General features: G+C 42.2%; 1 protein-coding gene across 1 annotated transcript; it reads right to left on the bottom strand.

Annotated features, from left to right (window-relative positions):
• Positions 1–1823: 1823 nt before the first annotated feature.
• On the bottom strand, positions 1824–20581 carry TTLL12 (tubulin tyrosine ligase like 12; the record flags this gene model as incomplete). Its single annotated transcript, XM_079540486.1, has 14 exons — positions 1824–1975; positions 2876–3014; positions 5130–5198; positions 5656–5737; positions 5826–5977; positions 6781–6892; positions 7817–8011; positions 8120–8236; positions 9428–9504; positions 12328–12461; positions 12787–12946; positions 14052–14250; positions 16064–16239; positions 20462–20581. 14 exons carry the CDS (start codon positions 20579–20581, stop codon positions 1824–1826), a joined length of 1884 nt encoding a protein of 627 aa, XP_079396612.1.
• Between the last annotated feature and the right edge of the window lie 574 nt (positions 20582–21155).

The raw sequence follows: 21155 nt of genomic DNA, 5'->3' as shown, positions 1-21155 counted from the left end.
TTAACTATTACCAGAAATAAGCACTAACTGCAACTTCATTTAGAGGAAGAAATCCAGCTTCCAGAATGCTGCTCCTCACAGCCACAAGTGCCACTGTGGCCTGAATCAATCACGTTTAGCACTAAGCATGGTGCCTTACGGTCTCACTGCAGCTTCCGTGTCTTCTGATCACTGTACTCTGCAAGTGTTTAAGACCAGCTCTTTTTCACAATTTGTGCCACCCCGCTGGAAGCACTGTACAATCTTAAGCGTCAGATAAATATATTAAACTACAAGTAAACTTACTTTTCTTCCACTGTTTTTGTTACAAAAAGGTTTTGAATGAGAAGAAAAAAAAAAAAAGCGAGGTAACAGGATGCTGTAGCCTAAAGGGGGCCCCTTCCTCTCTTTTCAGCATTACAGCAGACAAGACAAAACAGCAAATTCAGAGTATTTATAAGCCAAGAGCACCCAAATACTCTGCAGCTGTCTGTACATACCTCTGCAGTCCCAGCAGCATTGGCCAGAGCACCCACAAGTGCTGTGTTCACCATTCAGCCCTGTCAGTGGAGCAAGAAGCCAGGCTGTTGGCAGACTGCATACACAGGCACTGAAGCTGTCTCCCACCTGCACCTTCTCACTTTAGCTGCTTAGAAATGGAAACAGGTTTTTCCTCTCTGGGATTACGGTAGCTGACACAGTAAGATCTGAGATGCTTAATTCACCCAGCTGCTTCCTAAAAGAAGGAAGATAAAAGAAACAAATCTTTGTCTAAAAGCATAACAGAGTATTTTAGCCCTGTGGGCTTGTGGTCCTACCACACAAATCTCACTACTTTTGTTGTGTCATTCTTCTGGTTTGCTAAACATGATGCTGCTGTCTCCTCTGTAATGAAGGAAACTTCCCCCTCTGCTCTAGATCCAGTCTCTGTTACTTGTTTTCAAGTACTTCCAAAGCAGAAAGTGCCTTTTGCTTTCCTACAAGTCACAGGGCATCTGCTGAGCATCCTCTCAGAGCCAGTCTCAAGCACCTGTTGCAACATTCAATGCCACTCAAACTTTCAGAGACAGTTTACTGTTCTACTCAGTGTTTCAGCTGACTAAACAAAGCAGGCTTCTGAAGAAGAGCACCCTGAAATAGAATACTTCATCTTTCTTCAGTGGGTCAGAAATGAGATGCTAACAGTTCAGATTTCTTTTTCTCCCACTTTATAGCATTTGTATGCACCAAGAACTCAAAACTAACACAGACCAATAACTTCATGCACAGATTTCAGCAGATGCTGAACAGCTTTCGAAAAACTACCAGGAGCTTCTACTGATCTTTCCCCCACCTTCCTCATTCAAGCTTCATATACTTTATTTTCAATAAAATTGCCAAATGAAACTTTAATAACCTCTTTTACTCTGCCTAATGACATAAAAATTTTAGAACTTTGTACAGCAGAAGAGTGGCTAAGAAAATGATATACAAACTCCAAGATGATTCAGTAAACTGTAATTTTAATGTTCACACAGGGAACTACGCCATGTTTCCCAGCAAGAAAGCAAGAGCTTAGTCTACCTGAGAAACAACTCAGGTGTTCCAGTTCTGTCCTATTTTGAGGTTTCCCATATTCAATAAACAAGACATTTGGTCAATACAAATTGGTGATTTACAGCACGAAGCAACACAAGGAAAATGCAGACAAAACAGTTATCAGTACAGTATAAGGTATATGTGCATTCTGATTTTTTTTCCTGGGTTACTAATACAGGAAAATAATTGCATCAGCAGCTCATAGAACTGAAATGTAAATATTGCTATTAAGCAGATTGTGAAGGAAAGAATCAAGCCTCCTGTGGCTAGACGATGCACGTCACGTGGCAGTTGTCCGCCTCATCCAGAAATAAGGTGCTGAAGACATCATTAAAAAAGGTAGGGTGGTATTTGCAGGCTCTGTCACAGTCAGGATTGAAGTTCACCTCCAGGATCTGAGGCTGCATGATTCTTTTTCCTGTCCAAGAGAACACAAACACTGCCTTTTAATGCAAGCTATACAGAGACCCTGAACCATTGCCTGTCATTAAGCTAGAAGTCATTGAAAATGTCTAGAAGTCATTTTATGACCCAACCTGGCAGGGTTTTTTTTGTTTCACTCCTAATCACTCCTTTAGCAAAGCCAGGCACAAGCACGGAATTTTGCTTGTGTCTTGGGAACCGAGAATTCTTTTCTACCCCTGTAAGAGGTAGGTGTGCACAGGGCACACTTGCAGACATATCTGAGCTTTCTGCTAAGAAAAAATTTGCCTTATTTGGCTTTTCTTTTTTCCTACCAGTCATCCACAAATAGCTGGAAGAAAGGCTCCAAGTGCTTGTCAGCCATACTGTGACATTAACATGAAGCATCTCCATATACACATTCTCACAGAGACAACTGAGTGACAGTCCCAAGGACATCAACGGCACTGAAATAGTAAACATGGTCCCTTGTCTGCTTAACTAAAGCAACCTGAAGCAACTAAAGCAACCTGAAGACACTGGGCCAAGACACAGGATGATGTCTCTTTAAGGCTTTAGTACACAGGCAAGGATTCTCCCACTGTAAACTGGAAAGAAAACTTGCCCCTGTACAGCTGCGCTTCAGCAAACTAAAACAAAGCCATAGCAGGAGTCCAAGGGAGGCATGGACTCAGCCAAGCACAGTTAGCAGCTCCCTCTACCATCACAGTTCACCAGCACAGCAGCATCTAGCCCCACAGACCTGCAACTTCAGATGCCCTTTGATGTCAGTGGGAGGTGCAGAGTGCAGAGTTTACGCTGCTTGAAAATCCGTAAGAATCTGAGCAAAGGAAATAAATTCCTGAAAATGTTCACAAAGAAGAATTCAACATGCAAAGAAACAAACTTCTCTCACCGTCTCTGCTGGTGTCCCATTTTAGCATCAAGTCAATGGCATACAGTGCTCTTGATGACGGATAATCACAGATGCCAAGAGGTGCAGGTTTAGCTGAAGCAACTTGGAACAATTCAGCAAATGCCTTAAAAATGTTTGCCTAGTAATAGAAGAGAAAGGTCTCAGAACAAGAAGCAAAGTTCCTACAACAGAAGTTAAAAAACCCACCTTTTAATCACTTAATGCATTCACATTTTGAAGAGTTTATAGAAATTACACTAGCCAACAGAAAAATCTGCACAGCACTGACTTCAAAATACACATTGAGACAAAGACCAACACCTGCTAAGCACTTGGCCCTTTCACTGTATCTGTGAACTTCTTCTGGGAGCAAATAAGTACAAGAAAAATCCTAATGATGGCACACTTATTTATTAGAATCAACTTTCCTCTCAAGCATCAGGTGTAATACTACACTTCTACACAAAGGAGGAGAAGGAGAAAACCCAGGGAAGCTCTGTACACGCCAGCAGTGCAAAGGTGAAGCTTTTTCCTTCCCTGCCTGTCAAACCTAACTTAGCTTTGTTCTGCCAAGAAAAGTTTTCTACCTGCTTACGCTGACATCTATAAACGGTGCTGGAAGTTTATGTATGTTTGTGTCTACCACACTGGTGTTTCCATAAGCAATTAGCCAATAGGACATACAGGTGTAATTCTTAGCATGGGAACTATACTGCAGTAAATCTGCAGTATCTGCAAATGCAAGAGAGTAATACTCTGCACGTGGCACACGTCTCTACTTTGAGTAGCCTGTGCATGGTTTCTTTTGATCTGTTTCTCAGTCTCTGCAGTCTCTTTCAGACTATTTCAATCCTAATGCTGCAAACCTGTCACGCTCTGAATGTCTTTCCTTGGATGTGAGGTTCTAGTTAAAATGGATATGAATTAGTTTATGCAAATCAACCCACAGCTGGGTAATTTATTCGCTTTTGAAAGAATACACATTAATCAGTACTCAGTCACCATTTCTTCTGCATCTTTTGACGAGTTATAAATATGGAAGAATGCAACAATTCAGTTACGTGTGTACTTCTGAATCATCTCTTCACATTCAGCTTTTTCTTTCAAGCACTACTTATGAATAAGAATGACAATGTCCTCATCTGCCTTCTTGCATATTTTTCAGAAATACACTACTGGAAGCCTTTTCTTTGCATATAAAATATGCCTAAGTATGTCTTAGTGTTAGGGAATCATCAGTTTTCTTGTGCCAAGGTAGCCACAGGGCTAAGATCAGCTCGCTAATGCAGAGAAGCCAGAGCTGCAGCTGAAAATCCTACATCACAGCACCTAAGTCAAAATTTAATTCAACAAATGGGGTAACGTGCTCACTTAAAAAGCCCTCCTCCACCAACTCAGTATTTCTAAGAGAAGAGATCAGCTTAACTTTTTAAAAATTTGCCACAGTATGTAAATACAGCCTCTGCACTATCCAGCCTGGTAGTGCAGCCCCTTGAGCACAGCACCCTTGAGGTAAGGCTTATTTCCATCAGTCACTTTGGCACAGCTGGGCACATCCTCATCTTGCAAATGAGCTCCAATGTCCTGCAAAGTGAGCTAACATGAAAGCTTACAGGGAGATCTTTAGACCTACAGCTCTGCTTAACATAGGTAGATCAAAAAAACCTGATTTGGGAAGATTAGTTTTCTACTTATTTCAGCAGCCTCTTGTGTTGTGAAGTCCCTCAGAACAAAGGAAGCAAGAGCCTGAATATTTCAGTGGTTCAATCCCCAGATTCAGTGTTAATACCCTATCGAAACAGAATAGCAGTGAAAGCTTTGAAAACACCTTTTTCAGAGTCATAACAGCAGCACCTGTTATGATTAACACTTGATACTGTGGACTTCCCTGCTGTTTTGCATGGAATACTGAATGTTCATAACCATGGACTTTTATAAATGGCATCCTTTCTCAGGTAGAACTCTCAGGAAAACTGATCCTACTCCCAGGAGCCTGACATTATTTAAGACTGGCTTTATTACCAAGTCCAGTGCAGGGAATTCTCAATGTAGCCATGAAATAAAATTCTCGGTGTTTGAGGTTGAATTAGTCCAAGTAAATAAATTATAATGTAAAGGTTAACATTTGCTGTCCTTTATGAAGCTGATGACACAAAGTATGTTTTCTGAGGAAAAAAAGTAACTTTTCTTAAAGGCAGTTTATTGAGTTGGATTCACAGATGCTCATGAAATTAAAGACAAATTGTTGACTTACCTGTACTGTTGTCCACAGATGTTCAGGATATTGTTTTTCAAATTGAGGAACAAATTCTTCACAGTGTACCTAGAACAGTTTAGAAGCAAGATATATTGCTTTGGGAATGACTGAGCAATCAGATGACACTGGAATACCAAACTTTTTTTTTTTTTTTTTTTGTCATCCATAGAAATGCAGGTAGAGAAGTAGGGAGTTGGACACTTCCTGAATCCCCTCCTTGTTTTAGCGTTTGTATATAAAGGATTATACTGCAGTCTTTAAAAATGATTAGCTGCCATTTTAATAATTCTTATTGATTTCAATTAACATGGATCTTATTCAGGATGTAGGTTTGTATTATCTATCACAAATTATTAGGGGTCCAGACAGCAAAATGTCTAGGAAAAAAACTTGGTTAGGATATTTTCAACAGAGACTGCCTGCTAGGTACAACATGGGGTGTTGGGGAATAGTCACCAAAGGCGGCACTGGAAGATTCTTTAACAACACAAAGATAAGGGAATATTTTGGACTGTTTGCTTACCTGCTTTAATGTTACACCAGGAGCATAATTCATGACAGTGAAATGCTTCTCGTAGTCATCCAAGTCATCAAGGGAAAACGCCCTAAGGAATAAAACAGTTCCTTAGAACCAAACTTGATCCCTTGGAAGCTAAGTCCCATCAACCAAACAAGGAAAACGAAGGTAATTACCGATTTGAAAAGCGTAGCCAAAAGACATCATAGACAAACAACTTGAGTGGTTTAACGGAGCGCAGCAACACAGCATAACGGATGTCAAATTTAACCATCCCCACGTCTTCTCGGTGAAATAAGACTGGATTCTCAATGTATTTGCACACTACCTAATAGAAACAAACAAACAAAAAAAACCCACGGAAAATATTATTTGACTGAAATGAAAAGTGGCAGTAGATATTGAGGATTTAACACATCCTTGTATATGCTTTGGTTTTACTTAAGAAACATGCATAAATAACTGATGATGTGCCAGCGGGTGTTTTATAAAAGTCCTTGGAGCCTGCCTGGGAAAGCTGGGCAGCCAGAATGTATAAAAGCCTTTTTATTTACAATTTTAGTGGCATTAACCTCTTGAAATCTAAGTCTGAAGCAATTTGGGCACTCCTGTATTCCAGAAAAATACATGCAGTGCACACATCAGCAGAAATAAAGTTCAGGTGACAGTCTGACATTATGACTGCATACTACAGGAAAAAAAAATAAAGAGCTCCATCATTTCTCTGTTGCTGGCAGTGTTTTGTGCTGCTGAGCTATGGATCAACAATAACGATTAACAGGGGACAGAAGCAACAGTGTACAAAAATTCGTGACCAATGCTAACTACACCTAAGGTGTGATCATCTTATCTCAGAATTAGCCTTGAAGCAGAAATGCACTGAACCATTAATTACTGTCAGGGCAAAACTATTTTAAATAAGAAAACATCAGCCTCTTTGGGTCTTCCATCACTGCAACAAATGGTGCTGATTTGAATAATTAACTCAGAATTCATTGAAACTGACTGCTGATGGGTCAATGTACAAATTTTGAAGAAAATAAGTTTCCTTCCTTCTAGTCTTAGACCACTTCCTGTAACAGTTTTTTCAGAAATCCATTTAAAATCTCACTCAAAGCCATGGTCTCTAACCTTTGGGCTGCTTTCCCTATGCCTGATGATATTGTTAAGGCTGTTGGTGATGTGGGTGTCCAGGCTTCTGGCCAGATTCCACGGTTTGCATATCCAGTGATTGTCTTCTCCTCTGTGAGAGATAGAAAGCCAAAGCCTATAAGCTTCATTCATCTGTCTGAACATTCACTTGAACTGATCTACATACTCCTATGTCTTAATCACTTTATAAAGCTGGGCACTACAGTGCAAGAGCTAAGGACTTCTGACTGATAGCTTCAAGCAATGGTGTAAAAGGCAGAAAAGGCAATGGTAGCTTTCACTTTTTTCCGTTAGGGATTAGCATATTCTCACTGCTGATTTCCTTCCGTGTATCTTACTACTTTAAAAGAGAAGAACAACACATGAACATTAACACCACAAACACACAGAGGCCACGGTACAGACATCATTCTGTCAAGAGTCTGAGGCTGTGCTGGCAGGCAATCACCTCAGTTTCTAAGGTGATTCTCTTAACACCTGCAAATAATTCATAATACATTACACCACGACTGCCTCCCTGGGGAAGAAATTAGACTGTATCTCAGCAATTCACACTGCAAGAAAACAACAGTATACCATTCTCATCTCACTTCCCAGTGCTCAGTCACCTAAAGGGGGCAATATTCCTTGAAACATCCTCAAGGAAAACAAGTAACATCCTGGTCTTCATTCAGTACATTTTTTTGAGCAAGGACAGGGTGACACTATGTCCTTCTTTCCTCAGTTAATAAAGAAATCTCAGAAACTGCTCGGGCTTCATGATAAACAGCTCAAACTGAGCTGAAGTTAGCAGTGTTAACTTAAGATGGTTTTATTTCTGTGAATCTTACTCCCCTGCTTCCCTTTGCCTTATATGCACATTGCATTTGTGCTCAATCCTTGATAATTAAGAGGATAATTAAGAGGAATTTAAACATCAGACAAACCAGTTGCAAATCTCCAAATGCAAGACACTCATCTTTGAATAAAGTGGGATCAAAAGCACAAGATGTAAGGTAGGAGAAATAACAACCACCTTCTCTCACGCTGCTGAAAGTAACAGATGAACTGGGGCAGCTCTGTTTGGAGGTTAAAAGTACGCGGCAACCATCTTGGCCCATCCGGCCCTCCAGCTCGTCTAGATATGGATGCCAGGCAGTCTTTGACAGTCAGGAGGTTCTCACACGGGAACTGATTCAGCATTACTTCAGGTCTTTCCTCACTCAGCTTCCTGCAAAACAAAGGAGCTGTTAAACTGAGGAGGGGAAAGGCCTTTTGGATCGCTTATAGAGGAAGAAAAAAAGAAAAGAATTTCCCTTATCAGGAAAAGATTTACAACCTATAATCTTTGAAGTGTGAGAAGTTGTAGAGGATGTCTGCTTCTGCCTCGTTGTCTGTGAATACGAAACGGGGATGTGTCAGGCTGTTGAGGACTTGCTGGACGTCTGTGAACACCCTAGAAGAAAAAGAGATATGAAGAAAAATGACAGCTTGATTTCTGAAAATGATCAGCTGCTGCTCGAATAGAAAATAGCGTTTTGTTTTTTTAATTGTTGGCTCCCTACAAGTGTTACACTTTTAACCTACAGGAAAAAAAAAGAAATATTGTGGAACAGATTAAAAATGAAAAGTTTTGAAACAAAACATCTCAAAGACAGTTTTGCTCCAGCAACTTTAACAAAACTTGCAATTGAGAACAGTGACAGTCCCTGACGGGAGAGCCCTAACATGAATTCACTATTATACACGAAAGAGCCCTTGAGGGAGAGATACCTTCTAAGTACCTTCATTGGTGGAAGAGCCCTAACCATCAACCTGTCAGCAACAAGGAGCAAATCTATACAAAATCTGCACAGTTTCAGAGCTTCAGCATGAAGACTCAAAGTCAGACTGACGTAGAAAAGCAGTTAGAACAGTAAATGAGCATTTCAACAGATTAAACAACTGTTATTTTTTCTTTTTTCTTAAGGTGTCACAATACTCTTCCTGCTCTCCAGACCTGCTCTCATCAATTAACTCTTCTTTCCTCTTCTGCAACCAACCAATCAGAAGATACAATCCCAGGAGAGGATCAACTTTTGGAACAGCCTGTTCACAGGGAGAAACACTCTTCTCAAAAACCCCCAACATCTGAAGCATGTCTGTTATGCTTTGTTTATTGCTACAGACATCCTGCATAGCTCTGTGTGTGACATATTACCTTCACTGTACTATTTACCCTGGAGAGTAAGACTAGAAGAAACTAATTCAAAGCACTGGCATTTATAAAAAGAAGTCCTAATTCTTTCCCCACTACTAAAACTTAGTGAAGTTAATATCCTCATACAACCCTTCCAGTATTTCTTTCTGCAAAATGTGGCTTCTTGAACACCTGCACAGCTGAAGGAAGTATGGCACCAAATCTGACAAAAGGCCCGGAACAAGTTGCACTAAATTCATCTCAAGGACAGGACAAATATCCACTGTTTTGGAGCAACTTTCAGTCCTTGCTGAGGGAAATAGGATGCAAAGTGGTGACCTGGAGGTAAAGCAGCCTTATAATGCTGTAACAAAGTCTTGAAGCATTCGATATTCTCACGTAACTCCAGCACACTGCAAGCATCATACTTAATCTTGGTAAGAAAGCATTTTGTTTGCAGATACATACTTGAAAACTTTGTCTTTATCATAAACTGATGGGTTGATTGCTATGGGGAGTTTCTCCTTGTTTTCTGCTAAAATAGCCTAAAAACCAAACAAAAATAAAGAAATTAATAACAGTCACAGTAAACAGGCAGCCTTGACTCAGACTTCACAATGATCAGCAAATAAGAACAGCAGCACAGACCAAACTGCCTTTTAACGTGCACACAGTCATGTTTATAGGATAGGTGACTGGAAAACAACTTCAAAAGAAAAAGTGATAAGTAAAATACTCAATGATTACATGTTCATCCAAGTTTTTTTATTATGGTTATCAATGTCTATTGAAGTTTTATCGAGTTATCAAACCTTACAGACAGTTTAATGCAATTCCTTTTCTTCACATAAGTCTTTAAATACAGGTGTACAGGTGTGTTTGTAGCCACAGCAAAAATGACAGTCTGTGTGTCTGACCACGGCACTGCCTGGTTTAAGTGAACTGCAGAGTCACGTTCTGAGAAACTTATGTTGTGTCATATGCTGCCCAGCAAGAAATAAAAGTAAAATAATTAAAAAAAATAAATCAGTACAAGAGCAGAGGCAGAAGGGGGTCAGAATTAAGAGGCCACTGATAAAGAAGGAACAAAGGGCAGAACATCTGCCCAGCCAGACATACCCTTCATCTTCAAGGGTGTTACAGGAAGTACAATCACCTCTAACTGGAAAGTGTAAGCAAAACCAAACCAGAGACACTGCCTTCTACAGCAAGCTGGACAATACAAAATAATTCCTGATTAGATGACTACAATTCTCAGAATGGTACCAGAAGAGTTGTTTGCATCTATTCTCAAATAGCTCAAATTCAGGAACCTGCTGCAGAACTGCAACTACTTGAGTCTCCCAAGAGATCGCTTCTTTAAAGTCAGACATTTCATTAGAAGTGCCTTTATTAGGAACTATCTCCTCTGAGTCTGCTTTCTGCAATCAGTGCCCAAATCACTACCCGCAGTACCATTCAAGTCACAGACTTTGTGGTCTGTGCTGAAGAATACAGTGAGGTAGCAGAACAAAAACCAGGTGAGATTTCACCTGCAGCATTACTGTATTAACTCTGCTTTTCTAAGCAGGGCTGAAATCTTGTAAGATTTATGGGAACTAGATGATCTTCAGAAGGGCCCTTCCAACCCAAAATATTCCACGAGTCTTTGCTTCTATTTAAAGGAAAATTAGAGCCTCAAAAGTAACACCCTTAGCTACAGCAAAACCAACAACTCAGCCAAGCAAACAACAAATTATTTGTGCATAGTAGTAAAGCATTCCCTGCTGCAAAAGCTGTAGAGATAGCAAACATTTACACTACCTTGCAAAACTGCTGGCTCAAAGACTGAACAAATCTGACACAGTCAGATTTTTTTGCGCACACAGCTCTGTATATGCTAAGCTATAGCAACCAGAAGCGTCAGCAACATGCATCTCTTCATAGGTATTTCCCTTCTTGAGTTATACTACATATGAAATTTTTTCTTTGATCTGTCACCAGTCTAAATCTTCAATCATCTACAGCTAAATATTCCAGAGGAAAAAAAAAAACGTTTTCAAGACAAGGTAGGAAAGGAGTATAATATCTGCCCGTTTGCCACACACTTGAACTAAGCAACAGATTGCCTTATCTGAGATCCAGGCACATTTGCCAAGAGAACTGTAAGATCAGAACTTATGAGCATCGTTTCTCATCTGTAAATAGGAAGTATGCCCACCCCTCTTCAAAAATGCAAAATCCCAACCAGTATGACAGTGGTTCCAGAACAGCCTATTTTGGTCATATGCATTTATTCAACAAAATCAGCTTAATTTTTGCCTAGTTAATAATGAGCTGAATTTGGAGTTTTCTGACCATCCTCCATCAAAAGCAGCAAACTGTTGGTATAGAACATGAGGATCCAACTTTTTAGCTTGCCTGGGCCACACTGAATGAATAGAAATTGTTCTGGGCCACACAGAAGATAAATACTAGAGCTAATGTATAGAAGTAACAAAATTTCTCATAATTTTTATTAAAGCAAAAATGTGAGAAAAGTGAATAAACGTAGGTAAAACGTGTGTCCTTCGTGATGCTCAGAGGACTGGAGCACCTCTCCTACAAAGAAAACCTGAGAAGGCTCTGGGGAGACATCACTGCAGCCTTCCAGTACTTGAAGAGAGTTTATAAACAGGAGATAGACTGACTTTTTACATGGCCTGATATTGATAGAATAAAGGGGAACGGTTTTAAGCTGAAACAGGGGAGATTTAAGTTGGATGTTAGGAGGAAGGGGTAGGTGAGGCACTGGCACAGGGCAGTTTGGATGGGGCCCTGGATCTGGTGGGTGGTAACACTGCCCAAGGCAGGGGGTTGGAACTAAATGGGCTTTAAGGTCCCTTCCAACCCAAAAACCATTCTGTGACTCTAGGATTTATAACAGTGGTCTCAAATTAAGGACATTGTCTCCACTACAATATTTAGCAATTCTAAACCACATGATAAATGAGTAATCAGACTGAAAAGTATAATTATCCCAGTGTACTAAGATGAATCCTTCTGTAATTCAAGACAGACCAGAAGTACTACAGTAATAGATCCAGTGGGTAAGCACGTTAGACAATGTCTCAAACACTGAACTGGAAGATAGGTGCCTTATATGAAAGACCTGGCACTGTATTTACATGAAGAAATACCGCAATAACATAGTATAGACAATTTCTGTTGCCTCAGTTCTGTAAGTTGTATCACATGCCAGATATTTCTCATTTCATTATGCTTCTTTAGTTAGTACCTATGCTCTGAGTCAATATTTAAGCCTGACAAAAAGCAGAACCAGAACTCTTTGATTAGCTCTTTAGACGCCATCTCTGAAAGGATAAAATATGACATCTGTTACACCCTACCTGGTAATGCTCATCAGATGGCTCTGGGGTAAAGCAGTTGACATCCAATACCTCACTGGGCAGCCACGGTAGCAAAACACACTTCCTGATCAAGCGATCAGTTTCCCCGTAAGCATAATCACGGGTCACTTCATCTGCAGCAAAACAAGGAGAGCCTTTCAGGAAGTCTTTAATTCTACGCTCGGAAATCCCCCTCACGCCTCATCATACAAATGAAGGTTGGACAGTTAGTAATGCTACAACTGTCAGGATCAAAATGCAAAATTAGATATAATTAAAGAACTACATTAAAAAGGGTATTACTTGCAATGCAAAAATTAGGTCAAAATCAGCTGACTTACGACAGTTTAATTGTGCAGCTGAACACTATTACCCCTCTACGTGGTGGGAGCAGAATGAGGCATCCAACCACGGGTACAGGTGCAAAGTCAATAACAAACAAACACAGACTCAACTTACCACCAGTTTCCAGGTCTCTCAGGGGCCAGAGAACAGTGTAAGCAATTTGTTGAGGCATGTAAAACAGGGGTGCTGTTGCAAAGCTAGGCTGATCTGAATGCTGAATGCGTGATCCAAACTCATCCATAATATACCAGACAGGAACTTTCTCCTCCGCAGTCTGCACAATTAGAGAGTGAGAAATACTGCACCTATCACTTTCTAGAAAAGAACTACAAGACAGAAGGATCTGGCAGTACCCGCTACAATGTTCTCCATGCATCCAAGACACTGTGAAAACTGACAAGCCTGTTCTTGTAACTACAGAGTCCCATCCTTCCTCTTATTACACAGCTATTGCTTACCAAATCCACTTCCCCTGAAGCCAGCTCAGGGAATAAACACAACAGAAGGCTGTTTCCTCACACTTCTATAGATGCAGAAGGGGAGACACACAAGTTGGACTTACACTATTCAAAGCAGTTCAGTGTCAGAAAGGGAAACTGAAGCCAAGTTCAACTATAGGTTGAATTAATTGTCTTCCAGGAATGCATTTTTCAAGTGGGAGCATATAATTTCATGATTCATGAGTCACTCATGAGAAAAAGACAGGAAACCAAAACATAACATAGAAAGATGGAGATGTACTGCATCTGAAGGACCAAAGTTGGTGCAGTCTTATCTACATTACCTAAAACTAGGATCTGGAATAAGCTACATCTGGAAGCATACCATCTTGAAACTAGCTGGTTCTCACTTGAGGTTGAGCTAACATTTATACTGTATTGGCAATCAAATGCCAAACTGAAACCAGGAAGCTAACTTATCTGACAGCATAAGTATATCCTCAGGAGGTGAAACACCCCTACAGATGAGGAAAGCTGTGAGCATAGCTGCTGAGAGACCTGTATGTGAGGCACTTGATTCATGAAGGAGTCTTTCCTTCACTGTGAGTAAATATGAATAGTAAAAAACAAATTTGACACACAAGCAGATCCCCCCTTTCTACTGCCCTTCCTTTGCAGAAGGCTCTTCTCCTCTGCGTGGAAAAACAAGAAAAAAAAAAACCAACCCTCAAAATTCTTATCTGAAATGAGGGAGCAAGCCACCATGCATTCTGACTTTAAATGGCATCTGCTCTCCTTCCAGATAGAAGTTTATTGTTCAATGCCCATAAAAGAACATTTTTGTGTCAAAAAAGTATATTTGTTCTACCACATACTGGAATGCTTCACTCAGGGCTGCCCAGAAGTTTTTAGCAGCCCAGACAAGCTTCAGAGACTCACCCCTTGAGAAAGCTGGTAGGTCTGATTGTACTTCCACATTTCCTGCAACACTTGCTCAACACTGCCCTCATCTGGGATTTCTCCGTGAAAATCGATGCCCATGAGATTTGCCATTCTGTGAAGTAAGCCAGGCACGTGAAGCAGCTGCTGGCGGGCGTGTTCAATGCGGTATGTCCAGGCATGGTCGATGAGGAAAATGCTTCAAGAGAATTTTGATAGCATTACAACGGAATGTATAGAGATATTTCCATGCACGGGCCAAATACCTCTCTCAGTAAGAGCTACATGTTCTTGCAGAAAGTTCAGTAACTAAATACTCTCTTAATGGCAAAGTAACTCCCTGAGCACACATGTACCATTACAGGTTAGGAACAACTTCCCAGCAGTAAGACAGCACTCTTTTTGTTCTAGAAAGTTTATTGTGTAATAGTCAGACATTCTATGATAATGAGGCACAAACAGAACATCGCACTCAGTTTGCCAGCCCAGCTCTCCTTAGGATCCTGGAACACAGGACTTTCTTCCTTCTTCCACAACATCAACCTGATATTCACAGAACAGCTAGAGTTGGAAGAGACCTTCAAGCCTGCCCAGTTCCAACCCCCAATGTGGGCAGGACTACCACACACCAGATAAGGCCACCTGGGGCCCCATCCAACCTGGCCTTGAAGAAGAAAAACTATGTACTGTTTTGGAAAAGCATTCCCAGATCCTTCTAGCCAGGAGATCTTGCAATATCTACAATCATCTGTAGAACTAGTTGGAAAGGCATGATCACCAGAAGTCTTATACAGGCTGCAAGTTCAAAAAGTTTAAAGTTTTTGACCGTTTTTTCTTTATTTGGCTCCGTTTTTCTTTTCTTCCCCAGAAATAGAATGCACTGTTTAAAAGAAGTACCGATCTGAAACAAAATCACAGCCAACTGGCATATCTCTCCTTGAGAAGTTTAACCCTTGTGCTGGCTGCATGATTTTCACAGCAAAAGCCAACTTACTTAAACAGAAGGATTCTTCACACTTTGGCCATATCCTTTCACTGAATCACGTCAAAGAACTGTAAATTCTACTTATTAATTTCCCCTTCTCAGTTTTCAGTAAGTTAAAAACATTTCAGCTGTCACGTATGCCAAGTATCCCTGAACAATTATTGTGTATCATATTCTACACACAGCATAAGCTTACTTTAATTTTAAACCTAGAGATTCTAGAGAATGCTAAGGTGGAAATCTACTTCAAAAGACAGTTAGCAAACAAGCATGTTGGTATTCTGCTTCTACAACCACACATCTGAATGCTGCAATTAACTCCAAGACTTTCTAAGAGTTGCTTTGAATTTTACAGTTTGTGTTCTCAGATTCAGAAAGGCAATGACTTAGGTTAAAGCAAGCACATAAAGGTAGATACCCACGCTCTATGTTGCTTTTACTCATCAAGACAAAGTTTATGTAAATAGACAAAGTCTAAGATCCAAAGAAAAAACCATGAAAGGTCTGGCAAAATAAGATCTATACAATATGTGCCTAGCAGGCAATTGTATGGCAACACTCTTGAATTACATCATAGCCAACCGAAGGAAATTCAGCAGTCTGTGTATCATCTCTTACAGCAGCTCAGCATCCCCTGAGCCTGAGGTTCAACAGCAAACACATTGAATCTGCAAATCTGTGTATTTTATTTCTATAGACATCTCAAAGTTACCTCTTCTCTATTCTCTCAGTTTCATAAAACTGATTAATAAGCATCTTCCTCCATGATTTAAGGAGAAGCAACATAAAATGCCTGTACTCCTAGGGCTCTTTACAAGTTATGCTTCAAAGCAGGAGATTATTTATCTTTTCTGAAACAAGCAGCTGTGTCTTACGGTAAGAACGACAGACAAAAAACAACAACATATAAAACAAAACAAAGGAGCATTTTTGAATAAGACCAAGCAAGTTTTATTACAAACTGCCCTCATCACTGTAGGGTTTAAGACCACTCAGACACAGGACCAGTTCGCAAATCACTACTCACCTATCAGGATTGGAGGCTTGAATTCCATTCTCATTTGTTACTATAACTTTGAAACAAGGTTCATTTCCAGGATTTGGCTTCTTTTTCAATTCATCTTCCATTGCTTCATCACCTTCCTCTTCCTCATCTACCTCTTCTACTTGCATTATCCCAAAGTAGTCACCAGCATCAAACACCTGAAGTTGAAAGTAAGAATACAAGCAGTTAGTTGAGGCAGTACTCATGTATGCACAACGCAACACTGACAAGGCACAGACAGTTTTGGCCTGCATTCTAACAACAGTGGTGTCTAGCATTCATTCTTTCACCTTTTAATAGAGCTGTCTGGGAAGTTTCTCTGCTTAACATCAGCAAGAAGCTGTGTTGGTTTCTTTAGCATCAACAGATCTGTTGACGATCATCCATTAATTCCACTAATCACAATTATTTTTGTTCAATTCCAAAATCAACAATCAAGTGAATCACTGCAAAATACAATCTGATATTATGGCATGCAGTGCTCAACAAACCCAGGTGTTACCCAGGTTCCAGAACCACGATGAAGTACATTAAGACCCCCAGTCAAGTTCTGAGTCAGTTAAGAGATGCAAGAGTATTTTCCTCCTCCTTCCTTACACAAGGAACAGTTTGCTCACCTGCAGATGAGATTGAAGCCTTCTCACACTGCTGCAAGCTGAAGTCTATACTTAGCTAAACTGGTCCACTGAAAAGGGTTTACTTGCATTCTTTGTCACTCTAGATGCAACAGTTTGATCTAAAGGCATTAACACCACGTTTCCCATCTGCCACAAATCTTGCCTAATGGTGGCTTGTACGCCTGCTGCAGAAAACCAGTGCTACTTCTGCAATTTCAAATTAAACATGTAATTTCAAGAAGAAAAAAGTATAGAGTCTCAGAAGACATTTCAAACCCTTTTGCAGGAAGTTGTTCTGCTAAGTCAGTCACGCTACGTAGTCAACCAGACAGGAGCTGACAAATGATTAGTCCTCTCACACATCATTTTTAAAGAGGAGTAAGCCATCCTAACAATACACTTCTCCATCTAACCTTGTTAGCAAGCAGCAGGGAGGGTAACATCTGGAAGCGTAACCTCCAGAGACACTCCTTCAAATTGTCAAGCACCTAGCCCATTGCATCACTATCACAAGTCATTACCTCTAGACACTGACAACTTATTGGCTGGAAAATCCCAGAGGCAGAGACAAGCTTTTATTTGTTCCTTCAGGACAATAACCTCCACTAAGCCCCAGCTGGAGGGCAAGAAAATCAACTTCACATTCACAAAGCAAGGCCACCTAGACAAAGCAGAGTTGCCCATGGGGAGCTAGCAGCAAGAAGGGAGGGCAGCAAGGAAAGAGCACCTGCTGCAGATTTTAACCTAGAGCACTGCATCATAGAGCAGAGCAGACAATACCTGCAACTGCCTCCTGAGGATTGGTGATGGTGTTTTGTTTTGGGCTAGGGGGTGCACAGCGATGCTGAGAATGCACAGGCTAACTTCACATATATGTTTTTCTCAGGGTAAATAAAATCAGTTTGCAAACAACCTCACTGGAGATTAAAAATACAGAAATAAGTAACTGATTTATCATCACCCGTAGTTCAGTAGGCATCTGAATAGCTAGCGATTCCAATTTATCTCTAGTTTTCCAGTTTTGCTAAAAGAGGATAATGTTACTCAACAGCAAGCAGTATTGCCATCTCTTGCTGTTGGGGCCACCAACATTTCCTTTAAGATCCTGCTTGCCTGCCTGTACAGTTCACAGCCATTTTAGCCGATTTCACTGAGGCAAGTTCCAGCCACAGGAAAAGCCCTTTCTTGGGTGGCTGCCAGCAGCACTCTGCTCATTTCTGTCAGGTGGCTCCCAGCTGGAGCAGCATCCTGAGCTGGCTGCTGCACAAGCACTAAGCCCAGTCCTGAAAGGCAGCAAGAAGCGTGAGCTTTCCCCAACATCATCATTAATGACAGCAGTAAAATGACCAGAAGCCATTAGGAAGTTAAAACTGCAAGCATGATGTACCACAGCCCACTTGACATGTGCTGCCCTGTGCCTAACATATGGTGAGACAGTGCGAGGATGGCCAGCTGCAGAGATGCAGCTGTAAGCCAGCCAGGTTTGGGAAAACCCTCTGTCCCTTCACATTCAGGTGCAACTCCAACCTTACAAACCCAGTAAACTAGACAGTGCGAAACAAGGACTGCCAAGCGCAGGCACCTTCAGCAAATTACTTGCAGGCATGCTGCAAACTGCTGTGAAAGCCACAGGCAGACTGTGAGCAGCAGCATGCCCTCCCCTGCTCTGCAAAATAAAGCCTGGTAACACTAATTATGCTGCACACCTACTGACAGTTAAGTAGAAGACACCACTTAAAGGTCTGCTTTTGTCCAAGTTTGAACAATGATTTCTCAGGGCCACAAAAATACTCACTGCAATACATAGGGGCCTGCCAGTTTTGCTAAATGCAAAATAAGGAAATAAGTAAAAGCAGGTTTCTTGCCCTAGCAGATACATCACATTTGGGATGAGCAACTCAGTGTAATTTGTGGTTACACAAGGCTCTCAGGAGCAAAACGGCTCTAGCAGCTCTCAAGGTAAGTGAAACCCCTCCACTTCTCTTGCAGGCTCTAGCATACAGCAGGTAAGGTGCTGTGTGTTGAAGCAAATTCATGCTGGAAAACAGCTGCCTGGGCTGGGTTCTGGATGTACTGACGTAAGAGGAGATTTTATCTACATAATGCATACAAGTTTTCCAAGTTCTACGCTAGAAAATTTTAATCTTTGTAACAGGTTAAGACAGATGAAAAATTCCTTCCACCTTCACACAGGAAACAAGAGAACTCATGCTGTAGTCTGCGTTTCACAGATTTATTTTCCCCAATTACTCTTCGCTTAAAAGTCCCTGAGCATTTTCATCCTTTTCCTTCACCTCCTCTGCTGCCTTCATGCTGAAGCTTTGAGCAAGATACTGTGGGCCTGCTTGCTTCAAGAGTTCATCCCAGGCCACCGCACTCCTCATTGTAATTTTTCCTACACATCCCAGTCTTCTCCATATCCTTTTGTCCTTCTGGATAAAATCTAGAAGCTGCAATGGCAGAGACACGCACCATTAGCAGCCTGGTTTATCTTAAGCACACTGAAATCATGTTTCTCTCTCCACGCACCCTGGACAAACAAGTACACTCAGCCACTGTAGCAAGCATATTGAAACAGTGTGCACTGTGCCACACTAGGATACGTGCCTTCTCCGTGCCAGCCCCTGTGGAAGTATCACGGCTATGGTTTTCCTCATTCAATTCTCTTCCCTCTCAACTTCAACCAAGAAGTTTGTGGCTTATCAATACTTATAAATGTCAAATGGTAGGAGACAACTGGATGGGGCCAGGCTCATTTCAAAGGTGCCCAGTCAACAGGACAAGGGGCAACGGGCAGAAACTGAGATCTAAACAGTTCCATCTGAACACGAGGAAAAACTTCTTTACAGTGAGGGTGATGGAGAACTGGAACAGGCTGCCCAGAGAGGCTGTAGAGCCTCCTTCTCTGGAGATACTCAGAACCCACACGGACACTTTCCTGTGTAACCTGCTGTAGGAAACCTCTGTTAGCAGGGGTTGGACTAGATGCACTCCAGAGGTCCCTTCCAACCCCTACGATTCTATGACAGAGCATTTGCTTGAGTTAACGTAGAGGTATTCTCTCTGCAGTACACAGCTATTCCTCTCACTTGCAGTACCAGACATGCAGCTGTTAGAAACAACCAGAAATGCATTTAAACCCTCCTGAGTGTGCTGCAAGCACTCTGATGGTATCACATCTTAAACTTCCATCCAACTGTGAAGTTGGGATGAGGAAAAAAAAAAAGAAGGCACTCAAACAATCAGAGATGAGTTTATTTGTACAACTGTTTAACCACAGCCCTTCTTCCTCACCCACCACCCTGCAGCTTCTCACCCTACCTCCTAACCCACAACCCCTGCTCCCTCCCTCCCTCTCCCCACACCCTCAGGCTTCATCGAGCTCACTCCGCCCCAGGACAGCGAGCTCACCTCGCCCTTATTGCCTCCCGTAGGCTGACTCCTCCAGACTCCCTGGAGCGCTCTCACTTTTCCACACAGCTGGTTTCGGGTCCTGCCTTTCCCGCCTCAGCTCCCGGTTCCTCTGCTCCAGCAAATCCACGCTACCTTTCCTCACCGCTGAGGCTGGCGGCACACGCACCACATCCTAAACAATTCTGAACCGTGCCTACCGACAAAAGCTGTCCCGCTCACGACCCATTTCCTCTTTCTTTTCTTATCGAACGGCGGTCAGCCGCTGAAAACACGAGGCAAAGGGGATTCCTCGCTCCGCCGCTGCTTAACCCCGGCCAGAGCGCTCTTCCCAGCCCCGTCCCGCACTCACCTCTCCGCGCAGCTTACGGCACAGGCTCTCCCAGTACCGCGCCGGGACGCAGGAAGCGCGGAGAGCAGCCCCGTGCAGGGCCACGAAACCCGCCAGCTCTTCATCGCCGTCCCCCGACATGGCCGAGCCTGGCGCAAACTGCTACCGTACCCCTGCCCGCCCCGCCGCGAAGCGGAGCATGCCGGGTGGGGCCTGACCGGGGAGGGAGACAGAGCGGGAACTGCGCGCGCGTGGCGGGCGGAGCCTCACCGCGCTGAGAGGCGCGGCTGTGGCTGCTGCAATGGTGTGTGATGCCGCTGCACGCGTTCGCTTTTCGATGGAACTTGCTGGTCAAGAAAGCGTCCAATTCGCGGAGCTCCTTAAGTGGAGAATGAACATTAGTGTCACACTGAAGAAATTGTTCGCTGCTCGTCTTGTGTTGCTGGACTGATGTGTGATATAGAGTAGCTAGCCCAGCAGTCCTTCCTCCACGTAATCAGTTATCATGAGGCAGATCTCTGTCAAAGAGCTGTGGTACCGTGGTCAGACACTGACGGTATAAAGAGATGAGATGCATGCTGTAACCATATGCTGCCGTTCCAGCACGATCCCCAGGCTATCTGAACAGAAGACACAGGCTGATCTTCCCCTGTCCACCCCACTATGTGCACCCACATGTTCACAGCATGTCACTAAGCAGACCTGCCTAAATGAG

The sequence above is a fragment of the Tetrao urogallus genome (assembly GCF_951394365.1).
Source record: "Tetrao urogallus genome assembly, chromosome: 1".
Classification (NCBI taxonomy): domain Eukaryota; kingdom Metazoa; phylum Chordata; class Aves; order Galliformes; family Phasianidae; genus Tetrao; species Tetrao urogallus.
This window is presented reverse-complemented; position numbering and strand designations above follow the sequence as displayed.